The sequence below is a fragment of the Notothenia rossii genome, assembly GCF_949606895.1.
Source record: "Notothenia rossii genome assembly, chromosome: 9".
Taxonomy (NCBI): Eukaryota; Metazoa; Chordata; class Actinopteri; order Perciformes; family Nototheniidae; genus Notothenia; species Notothenia rossii.
This window is the reverse complement of record NC_136907.1, coordinates 4,796,640-4,818,933: the sequence shown is the minus strand read 5'-3', so window position 1 is coordinate 4,818,933 and position 22,294 is coordinate 4,796,640. Positions and strand designations below refer to the sequence as shown.

The window sequence follows — 22,294 nt, the reverse complement described above, 5'->3', positions numbered from 1 at the left end:
CTAACAATGACATTATTGTTCTATTAATATAAAGGGAGGTCAGGTACTCTTTAAAACAGCTGCTAGTTATGGGTACTTTTTACTGAAGTACATTTCAAAGCCTCTTTACTTTTACTTGAGTAAAGAAGTTTAGTCAGTACTTCTACTTTCATCAGAGTATTTTTAAACACAAGTATCTGTACTTCTACTTGAGTAAAGGATGTGTTTTCCATCTCTGAGAAACACTAACCTCTTCCCTCTCTGCAGGTGGAGTCTCCTCTGGCCGTGGACGCGGTGTTGGGAGAGTCTTCGTTCTCCGTCACGGACGATAAGGTGTCCATCACGGAGATGAAAGTCCACGCCATCTCCGGCCTGACTCTGTCTCTACAGCCGAGTCCTGGAAACAGCCACACCATGGTCGCCAAGGCAACCGGCGTCCAGACACTCACCGCTCCCAAGCAGGTAACCCATCATTGGTGCAGAAAAACAGAAAGCTATTGATACTGTTAAGATAAGATAAGATGGTACTTTATTGATCCCAATTTGGGACATTGTTGTGTTGCAGCAGCATAAAAAGACATGGCATTGTACAATACAAATTAAAAAGACTAGAAATAAACAAGAAAGTAGAAATATACTGTACATGTTGAAAGTTATTTCAAATATCTTTACAAGTGGCTTCATAAAAGTGGTGTAAAGATTGACTGAAATGTGGACGTATAGACCTTTGGTGTGAGTTGCAGAGCTTGAGAGATATTGATGGATGAAAGGTCTGTCTTCTATTAAAGATAATGGCACTTGGTTTGTGGCAAATAAATACATTTGAGCAGCGACATTTCTCACACTCAGGGATCGATAAATACCACTACAAGTGTGGACATCCCTGGATTTCAAAAAACGCTTTAATATTTCCATTATTTTCAAATCCCCACAATAAAAAGGAGACTCGGAAACCGCCTGAAATAATATAAACAGTCCATTCGACTGTGATAAAAACAGACCGGTGTCACGAAATGTTCCAGGTCACACTATAACACATGCGGAATATTTTTAAAGGCAATCACCTGCTATCTGACTGAGGTAAATAACAAAGACTTCTTTCAAAGCTACAATGTAGACAGATTACACCGGGGCCTCGCTGCATCTCCCAGACAAACGCATCCTTATTGGGGACTACAGAAAATGTTACTTGGTAATAATAACTATAATAATAATAAAGCTTTATTTCTACATGTATAGCACTTGTCATACAACACAAGGGCTTTACAAAATGAAATCACAAGTCACTCTCCATGTTTACTGTTGTTCAATCAGGAGAGACGGTTTTGATGTAAGAATACATATTTATTGCAGATACACAAATGAATGTAATGGAGTTTTGGCGATTAGGCCCCGTTGTGCAGGAAGTATCATTCGGGAGGGGAGAACCGATCTGATGAAACCCCCCTGGGGTCTAGACACTGGTGGTGGTGAATGGATAGTTGGGTTTGGTCTGAAGGGGAGGGGCTTAGCTTGACCCTGGTGAATGGATAGTTGGGTTGGTCTGAAGGGGAGGGGCTTAGCTTGACCCTGGTGGTGGTGAATGGATAGTTGGGTCGGTCTGAAGGGGAGGGGCTTAGCTTGACCCTGGTGGTGGTGAATGGAGAGTTGGGGTCGGTCTGAAGGGGAGGGGCTTAGCTTGACCCTGGTGGTGGTGAATAGATGGCTGGGTTCGGTCTGAAGGGGAGGAGCTTAGCTTGACCCTGGTGGTGGTAAATGGATAGTTGGGTTTGGTCTGAAGGCGAGGGGCTTAGCTTGATCCTGGTGGTGGTGAATGGATAGTTGGGTTCGGTCTGAAGGGGAGTGGCTTAGCTTGACCCTGGTGGTGGTGGTGAATGGATAGTTGGGTTCGGTCTGAAGGGGAGGGGCTTAGCTTGACCCTGGATTCAGAGGGACAGGAGGTGCAAAGGGGGGGAGGAGGGTTGCGTCGAGTCACCTGAAATGACAGCTGTCAGAGGGGGGAGAGCAGACTTAAAAGGTTAGGCAAAGCGCTATGATAGGCTCTTGGGAATAGAGCGAAGTGGTTGGTTAAGCTGGAGAGCGACGCCCCCGATCACTTATTGAGAGGAGAGAGAGTAGTTACATGGGAATAGTAAATGAATGAGTAAAGACGGTCTTCCTGGTTGAACTTAGGCTGAGCTTCATTTGTTCTGGCACTTAATATCGTCTTCTGCACATGAGATTGAGCAAAACAACTTGTCAAACCCTTTTGAATCTCATCCGTATCAATATTGTAACTCAACACACTCCTACTTAGAGGGTCTAAACGTAATTTGTATTTGTATAGCACACCTTAAAAACAACGTCATCTCAAGGTGCTTCACAATTCTATTATTAAAAGTTATCTAAGAAACATATTTAATAAAAAAAAATACATACCAAAATTAGAAAGCTAAAAAGATAAAATATTAAAAAAGAACATATTTGTATTATTTAAATAGATTAAAATGTGTCAATGAACCGATTACTATCAGTACGTGTGGTGCGGCTTCTTCTGCCCTCACATAAACGTTCTTCTTCATGTGTTTCCTTACTTTTGTCTCCCGAGCGTTAAAAGGAAGTGTATTTTTCAAATCCCCTCAGCATTTATATCAACAAGCAGACACTAGTTTCACTTCAAAGTATTAAATATAATTTCCCGGCTAAATCTTTTAAGCTCCAGCCAGCATGGTTAGCAAGGACACCAGATAAAGGCAGCGGCAGTAAACTAATAAGAGTCCTCCATACTGTTTCATTGCAACTTTCACATTAGCTAAGCTTCTGGTACGTCCAAACACATTTCCTAAAATGGATTTATTGCTCAAGTGAGAAATGAGAAGACTTCAGGGTGAAAGAAAAGAAACTGCTTTTTGTTTGCCACCGTCTCTTTGCACAGGAGTACGGATCTATGCAGAGGAATTAATTGGAAGCACTGTTTCACCTAGAGGTGTGTGTGTGTGTGTGTGTGTGTGTGTGTGTGTGTGTGTGTGTGTGTGTGTGTGTGTGTGTGTGTGTGTGTGTGTGTGTGTGTGTGTGTGTGTGTGTGTGTGTGTGTGTGTGTGTGTGTGTGTGTGTGTGTGTGTGTGTGTGTGTGTGTGTGTGTGTGTGTGTGTGTGTGTGTGTGTGTGTGTGTGTGTGTGTGTGTGTGTGTGTGTGTGTGTGTACTTTTCCCTCTTTGTCCTTTCATTGGCCTGCGAGTAGCTAAAAGTGCAACGACAACCACATCAAGCATCAGTGAGAGAGAAGCGGGCATTAAATTCCAATTTCTCTTGCTCTCCGCTTCTTGGCCACCTTGAAATGTAATTATTGTAATGTATTGTCCTAAGTGCTCTCCAAGGCCGGGCCATAAAAGGCAGCCTATCCCCTGCAGCGAGGCTCTCGGAGGAGCTGGAGCTATTTCAAGCCATTTGATTCTGTTTCACAGGAAAACTTTGTCAATGTCCTCTATTGCTCTAAAAATGATTGAAACATATCAACTATGAAACGGAATCGTTGGACTATCAAGGTCTCTTTGCATTATTCTATTCCTCCCACTTAACACATTCAGAAATCAAAGACACTTATGGCGCGTTTCCACTGCAGCGCGGGGCTCGCTTTAAGCGTGCCGAGCCGTGCGGGGCCCAGTTCACAGTTTTTCACAGTTTTTCTGGCCCAATAAAATCGTGGTTCTAGGGCCAGGAACAACCGGGCTGAGTCGGGCTGAGTTTTCTAAATTAGTCAGAGAATCGCTGGCAACTACAACAAGATGAACATATCTGACCGTGATTTAATTGTAATAAACGTTTCAAAATGATGCCGAAGTAACAACATACTGATACCGGTTAGTAAAAACCATGAATTAATGCTTTGACGAGTCTGCAGACAGACGGCAGGCGAGAAACCTTTTAAAATGTCTGTTTTCTAAATGGAGATCAGCTAAGCTAACGCTGTATATGCTCCGTCCGTCCACACTCACAACAACGGCCTACAGACATAAATAAACCAGCGACTGTATTCTCCATGACGCAGACAGTCTGTGGTTTGGACTTGTTTAACTTTTGTCTAGTTTCTGAACAGATATGAGGAGCTGTGAGCTCTGATTGCTAACAGCTAACGGCTGATGTTGCTTTTCTGGGGCTCTCATTGAAGATGACGTCAGGGCTCCGCCTACACTGCGTTACTATAGATACTACCCCAGTTCCTAAACTGTAATGGCAATGCGCATTAAAGTGAGCCAGTCCTAACGAGGCCTAGCCATACCGAGTGAGGCCGTGTAGTGGAAATGCGCCAATAGACTATTTTTGGTGATACAACTAACCCACTGTTACTGTTGATAATTATTTTTATTTATTTTTGTATTATGTATTCTACTATTTCAACAATTAGACAGTTTATACGTCCATAAAAACAAACTAAATTAGTAGAAGCAGGAGGGCAGAAATAAAAGCTTATACAGAAGTCGCTCTCCCGCTAGTCATCCAGTTGCAGGATAAAGTAAAAAAAGATAATTCCGTTATTAAATACTCACACAGATAAACACAATTCTATACATACATATGTACACATATACATACATTATATATCAATTTTAGGTGTTAAAGAGGCCATATTATGCCATTTGGGGTGTTTCCCTTTCCTGGAGTGTGTTATTTTGGTTTTAGTGCATGTCAATGGTCTGCAAAGGCTACAATCCCTGTGTTACCTCCACATGAAGTTTCTCTCCCACACTTTTTGAACATTAAAGCATGGAGACATATCAGTAGAGGCACTAAATAAATACTAATATGAAAATGAAAATGAGCACAATATGTCCCCTTTAATCAATCTAAATGGTATTATTAATTTTAGAGTTGCTGCATTATTTCCACTGGAGTGTTTTCTGCGTATGAATATTTTATAATCCAAGCTGTTTATGTTTCATTTACATCCACAAGTATATTCCGTGATACCATAATCAAAGAAAAATGGGAAGTCAATCATAGGAAACTTCCTCATTCAGAATATCACTCTAACTTTAATTTACTTTAATTGATGTATTCATTTAATCGTTTATTTGTCAGGGACAATGCACAGTGATGAACACTTAAAACATTAAAAATGTAACAAACGTAACAGTGCCAGATTTAGCTTTGAGCTCATTTCCATGCGCAGTCCCTCACATGAAACATTTAAGAAAATTACATTTTACAAACATTGTAAAAACAAAATACATGATGTGCAAAAAGTGCAAAAGAGCAAGAGCAGCATACACAAGTATTTATGACATGGTGATACGATGTAGCAGCAACGACATATAAAGTGCAAGAGGAGATGCCCCTGTGTTAAAGTGCATTGAGCGGTGATTACACGTCTGTTTGTTTCTCAACCATTCTTTGAGTTGACCTTTGAAGTTATTGAGAGTGGGACAATCCCGTATCTCAGCTGGGAGGCTATTCCACGATGAGCTGCCAACCTCTTAAGCCCCAAGCCTGTTTTTCAGGTTTCAGGCTCGAAAATGACATTCCCAGAACAAATGACCTTACTTCCCTTCTAAAAGAGTTAAAATAATAATCTTTTTTCTCAAAGTAATGATAAACCTGTGAGTTTTTCAGTGTTGAGGTGGGCACCGTTAGATTCTGTGTCTTTACGATCATAAACGATGTGTTGGATGTGCAGCTAGGATAAGTAATAAGGGAGCTAGGAGTCATTTTTGGTGCAGTAATAGGTTAGCATTGAGGCTCACTGTTAGCATTGTGTGTTTTTTTTGAAAAAAATAATGAGAAAGATCAGTTAAACTAGTTTTTTCCCGTTATATGGATATAAAATATTTATAGTTTATTAAATATTAAGGTTCCTTAGACGTTGTTTCCTGCAAATGACGCCATTTCGGCCGCGGATCCGGGTCCGTGGGGCTTAAGAGGTTTTAACGGAGAGGACATTTTGTCCAAAAGTGGTCCGTCTACGTTGGACCTCACAGTCTCCTCTGGTTTCTGACCTAGTGCAGCGTCCAGTGTGTTTTCTGTCGATGAATTCCCCTTAGGGAGGGGGAGGGAGGGGGGGGGGCACAGTCCATGTAAACATTTATAATTAAAACACATACTTTTCAAAGACTTAAAATTGTCAAAACTTAAGAAATTGTGTTTATCAAGGATGGTACAGTGGTGGTATGAATTTGGCTTTCTGTCAAACACCTTGATAGCTCTCTTGTACAGCTGTCCTATTGGTTTAATTGCACAGATTACATTAACTGTGTGCCAAAGGTTTGTCAAGCTAGATGCACAAAATAATATCATCGCAGTCCAGATTTCCCTTTGGGTCTCGTCAGTTCTTTGAGGCCTTTTTTCCTTTTTGAAATAGCTTCGCCACATGTATATCTTTCATGCATTGGATGGGAATAAAAAAATGTGTAAATTGTTTTTTCCGCATATAAACTGGCATTCTTTGCCTTTTTCCCCTCTATCAGCTCTTTCGTTGCGGAGTCAGCTCATAAAAACAGATATGCCATATTCAATGTATTATTGAAGTCACCCATATCAAAGGCTGCCTTCACGCTGTCACGCTGGGCCGATAGAAGTTTGCCTCTCAGTGGGACACCGCTGCAACACAGCAGTCCAAATTGGACCACAGGGATGTTTGGTCCTGGAAAGGCTGGGTCTGTATCTCAAAAAAAAAAAAGGGGAGCCTAGAAGCTGTCCAACTCTGTTTTAGAAAAGAAATGCTCCCTGTTTGTCAGCGATGGTTGATGATGTTTGAGCAAGCTATGAACAAAGGGCTCTTCAGATGCAGCCTACATTTAATGGACACCGCTGTCGAAGCTCACTCTGCGACAGATGCTTGTTAGTCTTGCCAGCATTGTGGACCCGAGATGTTGAGTACCTGAAGGTTGAATGATAGAAATGTATAATGAGGGTTCTCAGCACAAAGAAACTGCTGGATGCTAACTTGCATATGTTGGCAATTTGCCCAATTAGGATACAAAATTGCAAGGGCCAATATGTGCACTCTCATTAGGCTGATTTGGACTATTTGAGGAGTGTCGTGACCATTGGATATAGAGAGCAAAAGATGAACATTATTATCCCTACTGTGGCAATTTATTTTCAAATAAATAAGCTTTTTGTTCAATCCAAATGATCCAGAGTCCACTCAATCTTCAAAATCCTCCCAGAATTAATCAAAGTCAGCCCTTCGAGAGTAGAAATCTTGCCACTTTTTATTTAAAACTTGGTCCTGAAAAAGTCAGAAATTGATTCAGCATCCTCAATACCCCCCAAAGATCGGCCAAGCCATTTGTTTTACTCTTGTCCACATACATAAGCTATAATGCTAATTAACGCAATGTATGCTAATTGTTCAAATGGCCCAACATATGCAAGTTATCATCCGGCAGTTTCTATGTGCTGGGGACCCCTACTACACAACTCTATCATAAAACGTTGGGGTTCTTAACATTTCCGGGTTCACAATACAACTCTATGAGCTGACGAATAGATGATGTTACCATCACCAAGAACTCATTTTATACAGTTTCTCCGCTGGGGAGCTCAGAAAGTGATACTAAATGAGAACATCACACACAACAAACACAGAGAGACTGGACACATGCTCATCATTGGAAGCACATGCAACTGTGTGTGGGTTATTACATGTTAGACGCTTTTATCCAAAGAGACTTACATACTCGATACTGTGGACAATCCCCCCAGGAGCAATTTGGGGTGAAGTGTCTCAGGGACACAACGACATGCTGACTGCAGTGGGGTTTGAACCTGTGACCCCCTGATCAGAACACCAAGGCTCTATCCACTGTGCCACACGCCTCGTATGAGCCTATTATCAGTGTGTGCTGCAGTGTTGTAGCCCCTTCCTCCTCCTCCTCCTCCTCCTCAGTGCTTGAAAGTGGTGTGCAGATCAGAGGAAGGCCGTATGTGTGCGTGTGAAAGCTTGTTCTGAGCACAGGGCACTGCGGATGTTCACAAACACCCTGGAGATTTGGGGGATTGGAGCAAGTCCAGAACTTCAAAGGCTCATTTGGGAACAGATATTCAAATCACGGGCCATGAAGAATAGATCCGAAGCATTCGAATATTCTTATGTTGGATATAAACACAGGGCAGAGTCTCAGCCTTTTGAATTAGTCTGCTGAACTTTATTAACACTTTTTGTTCATTTGCGGATATTATCAAGAACCTCGGAGAAATTGCATTGCTGTCACCATTTTTACATTTCCTTTACTCTATTCATCACTTTCCTGCCCAACACTTAGCTCCACTTGATAAGGTAGACATGTTTATGAAGCCTAAGGATAACCCTGATAGACTTTCAGTAGAGTTAGATTAAAGAAGATTGAACTTGTTTGTCCTAATGTGTATAATTGGTTTTGATATTACTTAGAAAGTAGTAAGGAAGCAATTCAGGCTCCACAAAGTCATTAAGCATTGTTATTTTTACATGTTTTAATTAATGCTGTCAAAATTATCACGTTAACTGCGGTAATTAATTTTTTTAATTAATTGCGTTAAAATATTTAACGCATGTGCAGAATGGCCCGCCCCATACATCCCACCATTGGCAGCGCTGGTAGGCTACAGCCATACCAAGAAATGGCTTAGCCCCACCTTAGCCCCACCATGAAAAATGATGTTAAAGTAAGAAAAATAAAGTCCGCCAACTCGCGCGGAGTAAATTGCACAGACAGCAGTTAGTAAGATTGATTTCAGTAGCCACTTGTCTGGAAATACCGAAGACCAGAAACGGTTTTGAAAACTTTTGTCACGTAGTGATCGTCTTCTCAATAGAGCATCTTTGATAATGTCTTCTGGCCAATCAGAATCAAGATAACGGCGTGGTGTTGTTGCAGGAAGTCCCGACGGAGAATCATTTGCTTTAGTACAGGGGTGCACATAACTGGTACGCAGGTTATGTGCGTAATCTGAAATGCGTACCGTCACTTGTGTCACAAACCACATTTGCGTACCGACGTACTTGTGAAGCTTTTCCAGAAGGCGGTTAGATCACCGGACGACAGAGTCGGTCTCCGTGTGCACAGACAGGGCTGCTGTTAACGTCGGTCTGTACAACGGAATTGTGCCAAAACTACGCCAACCGGCTGCGGAGGGAGACTCCCCCCCCCCCCCCTTCACTGGAGAACTGCGCTAAAACAGCTGATCACAACGTTCACGCTCTGTGGTCACGAAGTACTTCACTAGCCCCACCCCCCCCCCCCCCCGTCGACTTTGCTGAAGTACCCCCCTGTTGATAGAAATCAACGCGTAATGAAATAAGACCCCACGGTTTGATGATTGATAGGTGTGTGGGCTGTCTTTCATTTTGACACACAGAACAATGTTATAATAAAAATACTGTATGTTAAATGGATATATCCGCCTTCTTTCATTTATCTTTCCATTCCCACAACAATATACATAAAGAAATGGCATATTTTGGACATAGTTCGAATGGTGATTAATCATGATTAATTAATTTTTAAGCTGTGATTAATCTGATTAAAAATGTTAATCGTTTGACAGCCCTAGTTTTAATATTAGGACGCACAATTAAATTGCAACAGTAGTTAAGAATTGTCAATCAAAATGTATTGCTTTTAAATGTATTCTCAACCTCATTTCAAAATGAGCCTTGTGGAAATATATGGAGCTGTTGTTATCAATGCAAAGTCCTTTCCGCCAATGAATCCTACAGTATCCTGTTCTCCGCCTAATAATCAAAATGTGGGATTTCTTCACCCTCTAATTAGAGGCGTAGATATTGGTTGTCCGTCTTAACCCACACACCGAGAATTTTTCTTCTGGAAATTAGTTTTTTTTATTTGTGAAACTTTTTCTCATGAGCTCAGAGTAAGAAAATATCAAGGGCATTCCCTGGAGGATATTCATTTCCTCGCTTATTAAAATGTGATCAAGTTGTGATTGGATATTAATGATCTGAGAACAGACAATCATGATTATTTCTGTTGTGATACCAGTAAATATTCAAATACCTTGTCGTGTTATTGGAAAGTTAATGCATTTTGTAAAGTTGTTTGTTCTTTTTTATATTGGTTTTGAAGAAAACTAGTTTTGAAGTGTAAGAAACAACTCAACCAAACTGTGTTTTCTTCTTCTCTCGTCTGACAGGAGGCCAGTTTGTCCATCTGGATGCTTTTCAGTGACAACACAGCCGCCACTCTGACTAACTTTGATCCCAAAGACTACAACTTCAACGCCTCCTCGCTGGATGACAGGGTTGTGATGGTTTCCCAGGAGCCTCAGCAGCGCTGGCCTGTGGTCGTGGCAGAAGGGGAGGGATCCGGAGAGCTGGTGCGTTTAGAGATGACCATCTGTGAGGCCTGTCAGAAGACCAAGCGCAAGAGCGTCATCGCATCTGCTTCGGTTTATGTGAAGGTCCGCTTCGGCCCAGAGGAGGATTCTGAGGAGGAGGGGACCACCGAGGGGGAGATAGAGCTGGCCCCCTTCACCAGGCGGCCAATCATTGATCCCAACATCAGTGGAAGAGTTTATGAGACATCGAATGAGCAGCCTGCCAGTGTTCCCATCGATTACACCAATTTCCCCACCATTAGCAACCAAGAGCGACCAACAGAGAGCGACGATGAAGAAGAAGAGGAGGAAGAAGAGGAAGACGACTTTGTGCACTCACCTCGCAACATGACTGACCTTGAGATCGGCATGTACGCTCTGCTGGGAGTCTTCTGTCTGGCCATCTTAGTGTTTCTCATCAACTGCATCGTCTTCGTGCTGAAGTACCGCCATAAGCGTATCCCCCCCGAGGGTCAGGCCAACATGGACCACTCCCACCACTGGGTGTTCCTGGGAAACGGCCAGCCGCTGAGGGCCCAGTGCGAGCTGTCTCCTCAGCAGATAGAGAGTCCCAGTAATCCTCTGGAGAGCGTACAGACTTGCTGCCACGGGGACCACCACAGCAGCGGCAGCTCCCAGACCAGCGTTCAGAGCCAGATTCACGGGCGGGGAGACGGCAGCTCCGGAGGGTCCACGAAGGAGAACGGAGGAGAGGAGGCCAGCTCCCCCACCTCCAAGCGCAAGAGAGTCAAGTTCACCACCTTCACCACGCTTCCCACTGAGGAGCTGCCCTACAACTCCATCCCCATAGCAGACGAGGAGGACATTCAGTGGGTGTGCCAGGATATGGGCTTTCAGGACCCAGAGGAACTGCACGACTACATGCGCAGAATAAAGGAAATAGCCTGAGGTGGTGAGGTGCAGCGTGAAGCACGGCTCTCAGCTTTCTAAAGAAACGTTCCTTTCTATTTTTCTCTTTTTCACCTAAGTGAAAGATCATTTTTCACAGACTAAAAGGCCAACTGTTGTTTCGGTTAGGGTGTGTTCCATTTAGTTTGCACTGTGCTGAAATCTCATACACGCTCACACAGACGAGGATGCAAGGAAGCCAAAGACTTGAGCAGATCTCAATCACTAGAGAAGTCTGTACATCTTGGCTGTGTTTCACTGGGAAGCTGAGCCATGGCCAGACGCGAGAGCTGCTGCAGCTCCTTTTGATTTCCAGGATTGTATTCTAGAGAACAGCCTGACACGGACAGGAATATTAGAAGTTGTTTGGGTATCGGTGTTTTTGCCTACTCCAAACAAAGATGCCTTTGATGAACGAAAAAACGGTCAAAGACTCTCGTGAACGCTATGTTTTAAAAAATAATCGTTTTTGTTTTGGCCAAAGTGGGACGAGCGTTCTTTTAATGGCAAAACCTTCTTCATTTGTTGTTCTTGGTGCAGCACACTCATGATTTGTACTCATGTTCCTTCATTACAGTTTTCTACATTTCATAGGTAGTCAGAAGCAGTCCTCTTGGTCCTGAACAAATCTAATGCCTTATAAAAATGGTCACAGTTCACTTCTTATATCAACGCGTTCACCCTGTTTTCTCCCCACGGCTAGAGACGGCGTAGTAAGATGTACAAATGCTACAATTGATCTCGAGCATGAGGTAGAATTAGAGAAAAGCTCGTTTATTGTGAGGGTCTCTAACTTTCGTTGCATGGAAGGGGATCTCGAGGCACAATCAGCAACTATTTCCAAATTTGTAAATGTTTGTATTGTAATTATATAATCATTCATACACAAGTAAATATGTTATAATGCATTACACGCATGCCGTGCCAGGCCTACATACATGCAGACATTCCTCTCTAGTATATGTATATACCGCATCGAGCACGAACGTTCAACAAGTTCCTTACTAAGAGCTGGAAGCCGGTTGAAGTCTTGCAAACTTTCGTCTTGTTGTGAGTAGAAGGTTCCCCTTGACGATGTCCTGACAGAACCGTAGCTTTTTAACATTCGACTGTTGAACACGGAGACTTGCTATGCATCAGAATTGTAACAGATCTAATATTTTGATGATTTATTTTTTCTCTCCTCAAATTCTACCCTCTAGCCTTCTGGGAAAATAACAAACGTAGTTGGAAACAGTCGCGCTGAACACAAGATCCTCGAAACTCTCCAGGAAATGTCATCCACTCGAAAGAAAGACTGCTGAATAAATGATAGATTTGTCTCCATCGTTTGAATCATGGCCATCTCATGTCGTCATTTTTGAAAACACACTCTACTATGTAAGTTGTTCTTATTTTGTTCCAGTGAACACATGTATCGAGGTCACGCATTTGCTTTGACTGAACTCAATGGGGCGGGGCGAGAGAAGGAAAGAAATCAGGAGTTGTGTGGCTGTGACAACGTGTACAAGTTTCTCAGGATTGGCTTCATTGACGAATCAACGTGATTTAAACAGCTCAGCTCGTGGATGTCATTTGCAGGTCTTGTTGTGCAGAAAGTGCTAATTGCTTTGTTTAAAGGTTTACTGACACCGGTTTGAAAATGCACTCGAGCAGAAAAAGGGAAAAGAGCAGGCAGATTTAGAAAGAACACATCTTCAGTGAGTTTTCAATCAAAACATCGCAAAGGCAGCCGGCGAGCGAGAGCATGGAGACAGCAGAGGTAATAGTATTTAGTTGCCCTGTTAGTGTAGCTGCTTTTTAGTTGTCGTGTGGATCATTGGAGATGACGTCTGAAGGTTGAAGTTATTCAAGCTCTGATCTCACATGTTATTTTCAGGACTAATGAAGCAGCCATGAGATGAAAAATGTGTTTCTGTGTCCCTTTCCTTTCATTACGTTCTGTATCTAAGGGCTTGGATTCTTCTTTTATGTCATTTGACTTATTCTGGTGATCCTGTGAGAAAACTAATGTTCCTTGCTCCCCTATGTGGTGATAATGAGCCTCAGCTCTACGGTACCATATATGTCAATCAAATCTGTCATGGTTTTACTGCAGATCCTCGCTGCTCTTCAGCCCCCACAGCCTTATTAAAGACCCAATCCAGAATTGTTCTATTTGTGGCAGCGCTGTTTGACTGAAACAGAATTATATGGGAAGAAATCATTCAATCCAAACTCATATTTAAGATGTGTTTCCTGAGCTCCTTATTCATTGGCTGGTGACCAGTAGTGCTTAATGTGATCTGAAAGATGGAATTGGTTTGCTTACAGCAACATTGTAAATACTGGAGCAAAACAGGCTTTACTTTCCACTCATCTGAAAGTTGCAATGAGATTATTTTCAATCAGCAAACTATTCAATATTTGACATGTATATAGATCCACATGTGATCCTGGATTGGGACTTTAAGTGTTTGGTTTACTGCATGCCCTCTCTACTTTCCATGTGGTTGAAATGAATGATTCTTCTTTGATTATATACAATCTGTGTTAAAAACATTCTATGTTGACAGTCCAAGCCCTGCCTTCGCCCTCAGCATCAACACGATTTGCCATGAAACGAAGAGAAGCAGCAGCAGCCAGCCCAAAGTGTTTCCCTCCTAACCCTAAATGATGGATTCTCAGGATGAATGTAGGATTATGAGCTAAACCTGGCTGTGTTCATGTGGTCAGCGCAATTTGGTGACAACACTAAGACAGATTAAGTATCTAATAGCAGCTTCACACACTGTTTCCATTGGGTGTTCCCGTTATAGTACGTCTCACATTGATTCTTAAACCCTACTTCCCCCGTCCCCTTTCCATTTTAACTCTTTTTGTAATGCTGCTTTGGTGGTGGTGCACATGTTGCTCATTTTGTATTTCCTTCAAGCTGCTAATAGAAACTTAGTCTTTTTACTACATGTTATTGAACATCTTGACTTATACCTCCCCCCCCCCCCGGAAACTGTGCACGATGTGCACGGCTCAGTCTGTGCCAAGTAACCACTACACTCACAGTCATATGTTATTGTACAGAGCACTGTTGAATTTCCTGTATTCTCTTGAAAATAAACCCTTGTATTTTTCCCGTTATATGTAAAGTACTAAAGAAAATGCAATACATACATGACATGGTGTATTTTTTTATTTGACCTGCGAGTGTTGAAGAAAACCAGAGTATTTTTCAGCCATTTTCTTATCCTTTAAATTCGTTTCTACTGTGTCAGCCAAGTGAAGGAGTTCAAGTATCTCGGGGTCTTGTTCTTGAGTGATGGAACAATGGAGCGTGAGATGAATCGGAGCAGTGGGAGCGGTACTGCAGTCTCTTTACCGCACCGCTGTGACGAAAAGGGAGCTGAGCCAGAAGGCAAAGCTCTCTGTCTACCGCGCCATTTTCGTTCCTACCCTCACCTATGGTCATGAAGGATGGGCCATGACCGAAAGAACGAGATCGCGGGTACAAGCGGCCGAGATGGGTTTTCTCCGCAGGGTGGCTGGTGTCTCCCTTAGGGATAAGGTGAGAAGTTCGGTCATCCGGGAGGGATTCGGAGTTGAACCGCTAATCCTTGGCGTCGAAAGGAGCCAGTTGAGGTGGTTCGGGCACCTAGTTAGGATGCCACCTGGGCGCCTCCCTAGGGGGGTGTTCCAGGCACGTCCAGCTGGGAAGAGACCAAGGGGTAGACCTAGGACCAGGTGGAGGGATTATATCTCTTCGCTGGCCTGGGAGCGCCTTTGGGTCCCCCAGTCAGAGCTGGTTGATGAGGGGAAAAGAAAGTTTGGGGCTCTCTGCTGGAACTGCTACCTCCGCGACCCGACCACGGATAAGCGGGAGAAGATGGATGGATGGATGGATGTGTCAGCCATTTATTTAGCAATCCGGTCTCAGTAGCTGTATATAAGAATGACTTTATATTTCACATTATGATTGGTATTATAATTGAAAACATGTCTGATTGATACCGTATGTTATGACATTTTGCAAATAGATTTAAACTAATAGATTACATAAGAATGTTTATTTTTGTTTATTTTTTCCATTCTGTAGCTTACATCTGACGATTTAGCTGACGCATGTTTTTCTGCCATTGATCAGATTGCTGTTTGAGTCCTACTTGTGTTTGAAATCCACGAATCAATGATGTTTCCCCCCCCCCCCCCCCCCCCCCCCACCGCTGTGCAGAGTCTGAATGCAGTCCGATAATAGTCACTGCCAACACCGGCAGCAGCATTAAGACCCCTGCTGAGAGGAGGGTGTAGAAACCTACTGTACTCAGCAACAAAGATCCATACTTGGAGCTGTGTTCTTGAAGTTTGTAGTGTTTACTCCTGTTCGCTTCATTTGGGCAGCGGAGATCAAAGCCTTCTGATCTCAGGTAAAGCGCTCGGGTCATTAGGAGAGAGTTATAGTGGGTTTATGAGGCCGAGCTGAAAATAAGTTTGTTGTGCTACAGTTTGAACAGATCTTCACACTCCGAGGTATTTCTACAAACCAATCATCTAATTGCAAAAATCACAAATATGGATTCTTAATAAAATAATATCAGCTGCTTTTTTATGGACCAGATTTCAGTACATAGGCCTTCACACAGAAGTGGTAGATATTCAGTCAAAACTTTAACACAATAGAGGTAAATACACAACATGTTAAAGATGAAGAGATTTATGTGTGAATTTTATATATAAAGGGGGTAACACAAGAATGTATTCCTGTTGAAGTATTTGCATCCGAATAAGCAAAAAACACGTATTCAGTCTTTATGAAGGCTCAAATTTCACATGAAATTCATTTCAGATAGTACAGTATGAGCTCTGACTTACACTGAACAAAAATATAAACGCAACACTTTTGTTTTTGCTCCCATTTTTCATGAGATGAACTCAAAGATCTAAAACATTTTCTACATACACAAAATAACCATTTCTCTCAAATATTGTTCACAAATCTGAAAAAATCTGTGATAGTGAGCACTTCTCCTTTGCCGAGATAATCCATCCCACCTCACAGGTGTGGCATATCAAGATGCTGATTAGACAGCATGATTATTGCACAGGTGTGCCTTAGGCTGGCCACAATAAAAGGCCACTCTGAAACGTGCATTTTTGCTTTATTTGGGGGGTCTGGGGGGGTCCGAAAACCAGTCAGTATCTGGTGTGAGGGTTAGGGTTAGGGTAATGTTGTGAATCGAGTGGCCCATGGTGGTGGTGGGGTTATGGTATGGGCAGGCGTATGTTATGGACGATGAACACAGGCCACTCGATTCGCAACATTACCCTAACCCTATCAATCTATCAATATTTGTGTATTTATGCACCATTAAACTGTCATATTCTGCACATTTCTTATACTATCTACATACATCTTATAAGAGTATAATACATATGTATAATATCAGTTAAAATAAGTGCTTCAACATAGTTAACATTGCTGGAGGTATACACAAAGTGTTTCATTCATTGCATAACTACACCGTTTGTGTATATATGTCATAAACCTTAGAAAATCTTGAAATCTTGAAAGGGATGTGCAAAATAGTCATTATATACAGTCTTTAATTAACTATTAGTAGAGAATAACGAGTAATGTTTATAAAACGGACAAGTCAAATCAAGCAATCTGATTGGTTCTTAGCTGTGATATACTGAGCGTATACCACGGGTAGAATTGAAAGTTACTTTTCACAACAAGTCAGTATCCCTCCGCGCCTGAGAAAAACAGTATACCGTTGGGCTGAACTGGAACAAGAAGGCAGCGGAGAAGTAACGTGGCAGAAACCCTCTTTTTTACGCAGCGGTCCAGACATAGACATCAAACGACAAAACATATTCAGTGTGCAGTTCCTTTGGCATTAGGGCAGGGATATCTAGACACTTTCCAAGGTTTGACATCATGAATTGTGCTACTTTTAAAGCAAGCAACAATGTTTTCAAATCTGTAATCAAAGAGGTCCGCAAAAACGCTATCGACCAATCCGATTGCTTGATTTGACTTGTCAGTTTTATAAATATATTTAAATTTCTTCCGTTACGAAACAAACCTACAAATCATAAGATGGAAACATTTAAGATTAACTTCGACCTCGGTCTTACTATGGAGGAGAGGATTGAGCAGTACCTATCTCCAAAAAAAAAAGCTGGAAACTGGAAAAGTACCACCATCCAAAAGCTTTCTGATGCAGGTCTTGAAACAAAGCGGAGAAGTGATGACCGTTAGTGGCCACAGGTGCGAAAGCTCTCTCCAGAGCTACTGGAAGCCGAATCTCGGGGACCGGAGAAAGTGGAGCAATATTCTCGCCACGCCAAGCAACAGCCTCGAACAACCTGAACCTCAAGTACCCTCGTAAGCCATGCTACTGATGCTGGACAGTTTTTCAGTGGGTGCACAATAAACGGCAACATGCACATGAATGTAAATAAATAGCCACATAATGGATCAACGCTTTCTGTCTAATATGTTCGCTAGCTGTTAGTGCGAGGTGGTTGCTATGCAACAGCACTATGTTTCATGCAGGCAACGGAGGGACTATTTTATTTTGAACATCATTATTTACTAATAAAAACTATTTAAATTAGAATGTGTATTTTTCTTTCATATTGCCACACTTGGTAACCGTTTTATAAAAGCAATAGCTCAATTCAGGCCGTGATATATGCTCATTATATCACAGCTAAGGGGGCATACCACGGCCTGTCGTGAGCTATTGCTTAATTATACTAGGGATCCTATTAATATCTAATAATACAAATAATGAAATTCAATAACATGCTTTAACCACTAGGTGTCCCTTTATATCAGGAGTGCACGTTTATGGTGTAAATACAGCCTATCTACCAATTGGATCAAATATAAAAGTCAGCCGAATTAGTGTTGATACTGCGGGAGATGTATTGTGTGAAAATAAATGTAAGATGTTGTTTAATGTTGATATATTTATGATCCACGTCACGTTTTCAGTGTTGGCGGCAGTTCCTCATGTTTGTCTAGAAGTCTTCTCATCAAGGCTCTATAAATAGAGAATTACAGCAGATATGTAATATTTAATGCAGCCAAACCGTGTATTACAATGCTGTTATGTGATGACCTCCAAAGAGAAAAGCAAGCACACTCGGAATAAAGTGTTTTCGGTCTGTTTCCGGTATTTGTTTATGACGATGTGATGTGAGATTCGACATGTGAGACTGGAATTGCACAGGGGAAAATAACGTATGCCACAATTTTAGATGCGGATTTTGTTAAACTAATACGTTTGCGCTGCGGACCAACACTATACATTGACGGGGAAGGGGGTAGCAATAAAGATAACACCATTAAACAGTTACACAACATAACAGAAATAATATCGATAGCAGCGTCCCTAGCAACCACCTTGGTAACAATGAAAACGTTGTATAGACACAATTTCCTGAAGTAATCTTCGTAATAACGAGCAAACTAAAGATCATGTACATCCACAGCACACATAATCTGAAATAACAACTCATATTTCTCGCATCAAATGACATCAAAACGCATTTTAATGGCAAAACTAACTTTAAAATAGGCATTTTACACCGAGAATAAAACGAAGTTCGGCCATGTTTTTTTTTTCTGCAGGGAGAAATTTGAAGATCACGTGACATCGACGCCAGCCATTGGAATGAATGGTGAAAAAAAACTTAGGGATCTTACAATTTCAGAGGCGTTTTTGTAGAAATACTACGTCCTACGTTGTGGACAAACGTAGTTATTACACGTTTTTTTGTGAGACTGGGTTGGCAACCCCAGTCCAGAACCAACAGCAGAATGACCCGCTCTGAGTCTGAATCAGTCCGTGTCGCTGCGGCTCACAGACACACTCGTTATCGTCATGTCAGGTTTTTGGTGGATTTAATCAAGTCTTGGATTGCAGAGTATGAATGTCCTTTTGCTATTTTCAGTTGATAAATACCATACACTGGAGACTTATTTTACACATGTGCCATAAGATGCTTGTCAGGTATTGATTAAGGACATTTATGTGAATTGTCCGTGATGTACGTACTATATGGGCCATAATAATATGTGAGAAGTTGTTTTCTTGGACCTTGATGTGAAGTTAAGATTTGATATAAGCTTTGGGTATTGCAATTTCACACGTGTACAAAAGTAACTTAATTCAACTGATGAGGGCTATGTGAATAAATGTAAGCGATGTGATGGAAGTAGCTCTTGGCCGCTTAAATGTTTTCAAAGTAGCTTTCAGATGAAGAAAGGTTGGACACCCCTGCTTTACACCATGCTGTCAACACCCAGTTCTTTAAACATTCATAAGTAATGTAAATCATAACCACATTTGACACGGGTACAAAAGTGAATTGCAGTCTAAAACTAGATGTTAAATCAGAAAATGACTGACTATTACCAGTACATTTGTGGGCAATTACGGTCTAAAATGCTGGATTTAACAGCTGGTCACATCACAGGCTGTGAAATGTACAATCTATGGCTGTGACAAAAATGGAAATATATATACAGAAGGCTTTTTACAGCATGCGTTTCTGTCATTTTGTACTATAGTGGTCCTCCATCTCAGCTGATTCAGTTAATAACACACAGGTGATGCCCAGAGAACAGCCTCAGTGCCCCTTTGGTAATAACATGATTTGTCTGGTTTAACATATTATTTCTCTGATGCCGCATGTCAGTGGCATTTCAGCCTGGGAATAGATTCAGTTTTTCAATGTGGAGAGCAGGGGTGACTCAGAGTGAATCAATCTGTGAGCACACCTTAGGCCTCATCTAACCTGTAATAAAGGGTCATTTATGCAGAGGGACTCCCAACCAGTGTTCACATCCAGAGATGGAGAAAGTACACACATCCTTTACTCGAGTAGAAGTACAGATACTCGTGTTTAAAAATACTCTGGTGAAAGTAGAAGTACTGACTAAACTTCTTTACTCAAGTCAAAGTAAAGAGGCTTTGAAATGTACTTCAGTAAAAAGTACCCATAACTAGCAGCTGTTTTAAAGAGTACCTGACCTCCCTTTATATTAATAGAACAATAATGTCATTGTTAGCTAATGAATGTTTCCATGGTGACCAACGGCAACATGACAACGTTTTCATTGGTCCCTCTTCTTTAGAGAAGACCAGGAAGTGATGGATACACGGATCGTGTTCAAATCAATAGGCACGCAATGACTCTAAATAATAATGATCACGCCACCAAACACACATTCAGACTAAAGGAACCAGCCTGTTTGGAAAATGAGAGAAGTAGAAAGTACAGGTATTTGAGTTTAACATGTAAGAAGTAGAAAGTACAGGTATTTGAGTTTAACATGTAAGAAGTAGAAAGTACAGGTATTTGTGTTCAACATGTAAGAAGTAGAAAGTACAGGTATTTGTGTTCAAAATGTGAGAAGTAGAAAGTACAGGTATTTGTGTTCAAAATGTGAGAAGTAGAAAGTACAGGTATTTGTGTTCAACATGTAAGAAGTAGAAAGTACAGGTATTTGAGTTCAACATGTAAGAAGTAGAAAGTACAGGTATTTGAGTTCAACATGTAAGAAGTAGAAAGTACAGGTATTTGAGTTCAACATGTAAGAAGTAGAAAGTACAGGTATTTGTGTTCAACATGTAAGAAGTAGAAAGTTCAGGTATTTGTGTTTAACATGTAAGAAGTAGAAAGTACAGGTATTTGTGTTCAACATGTGAGAAGTAGAAAGTACAGGTATTTGTGTTCAACATGTGAGAAGTAGAAAGTACAGGTATTTGTGTTCAACATGTAAGAAGTAGAAAGTTCAGGTATTTGTGTTCAACATGTGAGAAGTAGAAAGTACAGGTATTTGTGTTCAAAATGTAAGAAGTCAAAGTAAAAAGTAGTCAGAAAATAAGTAGTGGAGTAAAGTACTGATACCAGAAAAATGTACTTAAGTACAGTAACGAAGTATTTGTACCTCACTACTTCCCATCTCTGTTCACATACTGCTGAGAAGTACAAATCCTGTAAGTGTGAAGCCTAAGAGCATACATAGCCTACACTTCTTCGGTGTCTGGGCTTAAAATAAATGACATGTTTAGAGGTTTTATTTGAAATGCTGTAACCTAAAGGGGAAACAACATCCAGAGCAACATGTGGTGACACGTCGTACATTTATCGTAATACTTTCATGTTTTGTAATGTTTTTATTTCAATCCCGTGGAAAACAGGTCAGTCACGGAGAATGTTGTATCATGTCAAGATCTTTCCCGAGCAGCTACAATGAAGCCTGGCAGCAGAAATATCTTTAACTTTATAAAACATCAATTGTAAATGTCAGGTTTCAGCGTCAGCCCCTCCGAATCACAGAGAGAGGCTTCTTTCTTTTCATTTTCACCGCCGTTCGGCAATCATACCGGGAGAAATCCATCATAGGAAGGGCAGAGATAACAGCCCCTCACTGACAGCTGCCTCCACGGACCACAATGCATTGCAGAGACAAGATATGTTGCATTTTAGGCGAGGGCCACACAGCTCTTCATGTGACTGGTAAAACTCTCGCTGAGCTGTTCGCATTTCTCCTGTCATATATATCCCTGTAAGTTCCTTCTTAGGAGAGATAAGGGAAACAAAATAATACCTACCTGAAATAGACTGATAAGTTGAGGGAAAGTTTATCTGCCAATTCCAACACTTTTTCCCCTTGGACTGCATATATGAGGTTTTAAGATACACATGATTTCCTCCTCAACCCCAGTACAATGGTTGTGGATGGCGTTTTGGTTTTGGTTCTCACTGAATTGAGAAATGGATGTGGCAATGATACACAATTCTGTTATTGTCAGAAAATCCCCTTTACAAAAACAGCAATTTCTTTGTCCGACTCTCAATAGTTTCTAACGTCTTTGTCCTGTTTGTGGCACTCACTTGGTTCCTACCAAAGGCATATTTCCAACAATAAAAACTTAAAATAATGTCCTTTTGCAAGCTATACTCCAGAAAGGATGTCGATGTGTCTGTATCTTTCATGCAGATCCCCGTCTGATTGACTTGTGTGTTTGTATATAACATTAATATAAAGTAATGAAAGAGATAGCTTCCTATTTACTCAATTGTTTTGATCGCTTTAGATGACTAGCACTCCGAAA

The 22,294-nt window shown here is 41.4% G+C and overlaps 1 protein-coding gene across 2 annotated transcripts in view; it reads left to right on the top strand.

Moving 5' to 3' along the window:
* The window catches only part of tmem132e (transmembrane protein 132E), a 532,636-nt gene extending 518,299 nt beyond the window's left edge, over positions 1-14,337 (top strand). For both annotated transcript variants that reach the window (XM_079649699.1, XM_079649698.1), the window contains exons 8-9: positions 247-441; positions 10,092-14,337. In XM_079649699.1, the coding sequence (XP_079505825.1) occupies positions 247-441; positions 10,092-11,183 (1,287 nt within the window). In that variant the 3' untranslated portion in view covers positions 11,184-14,337. The remainder of the gene's footprint in view (positions 1-246; positions 442-10,091) is intronic.
* The last annotated feature ends 7,957 nt before the right edge of the window (positions 14,338-22,294 follow it).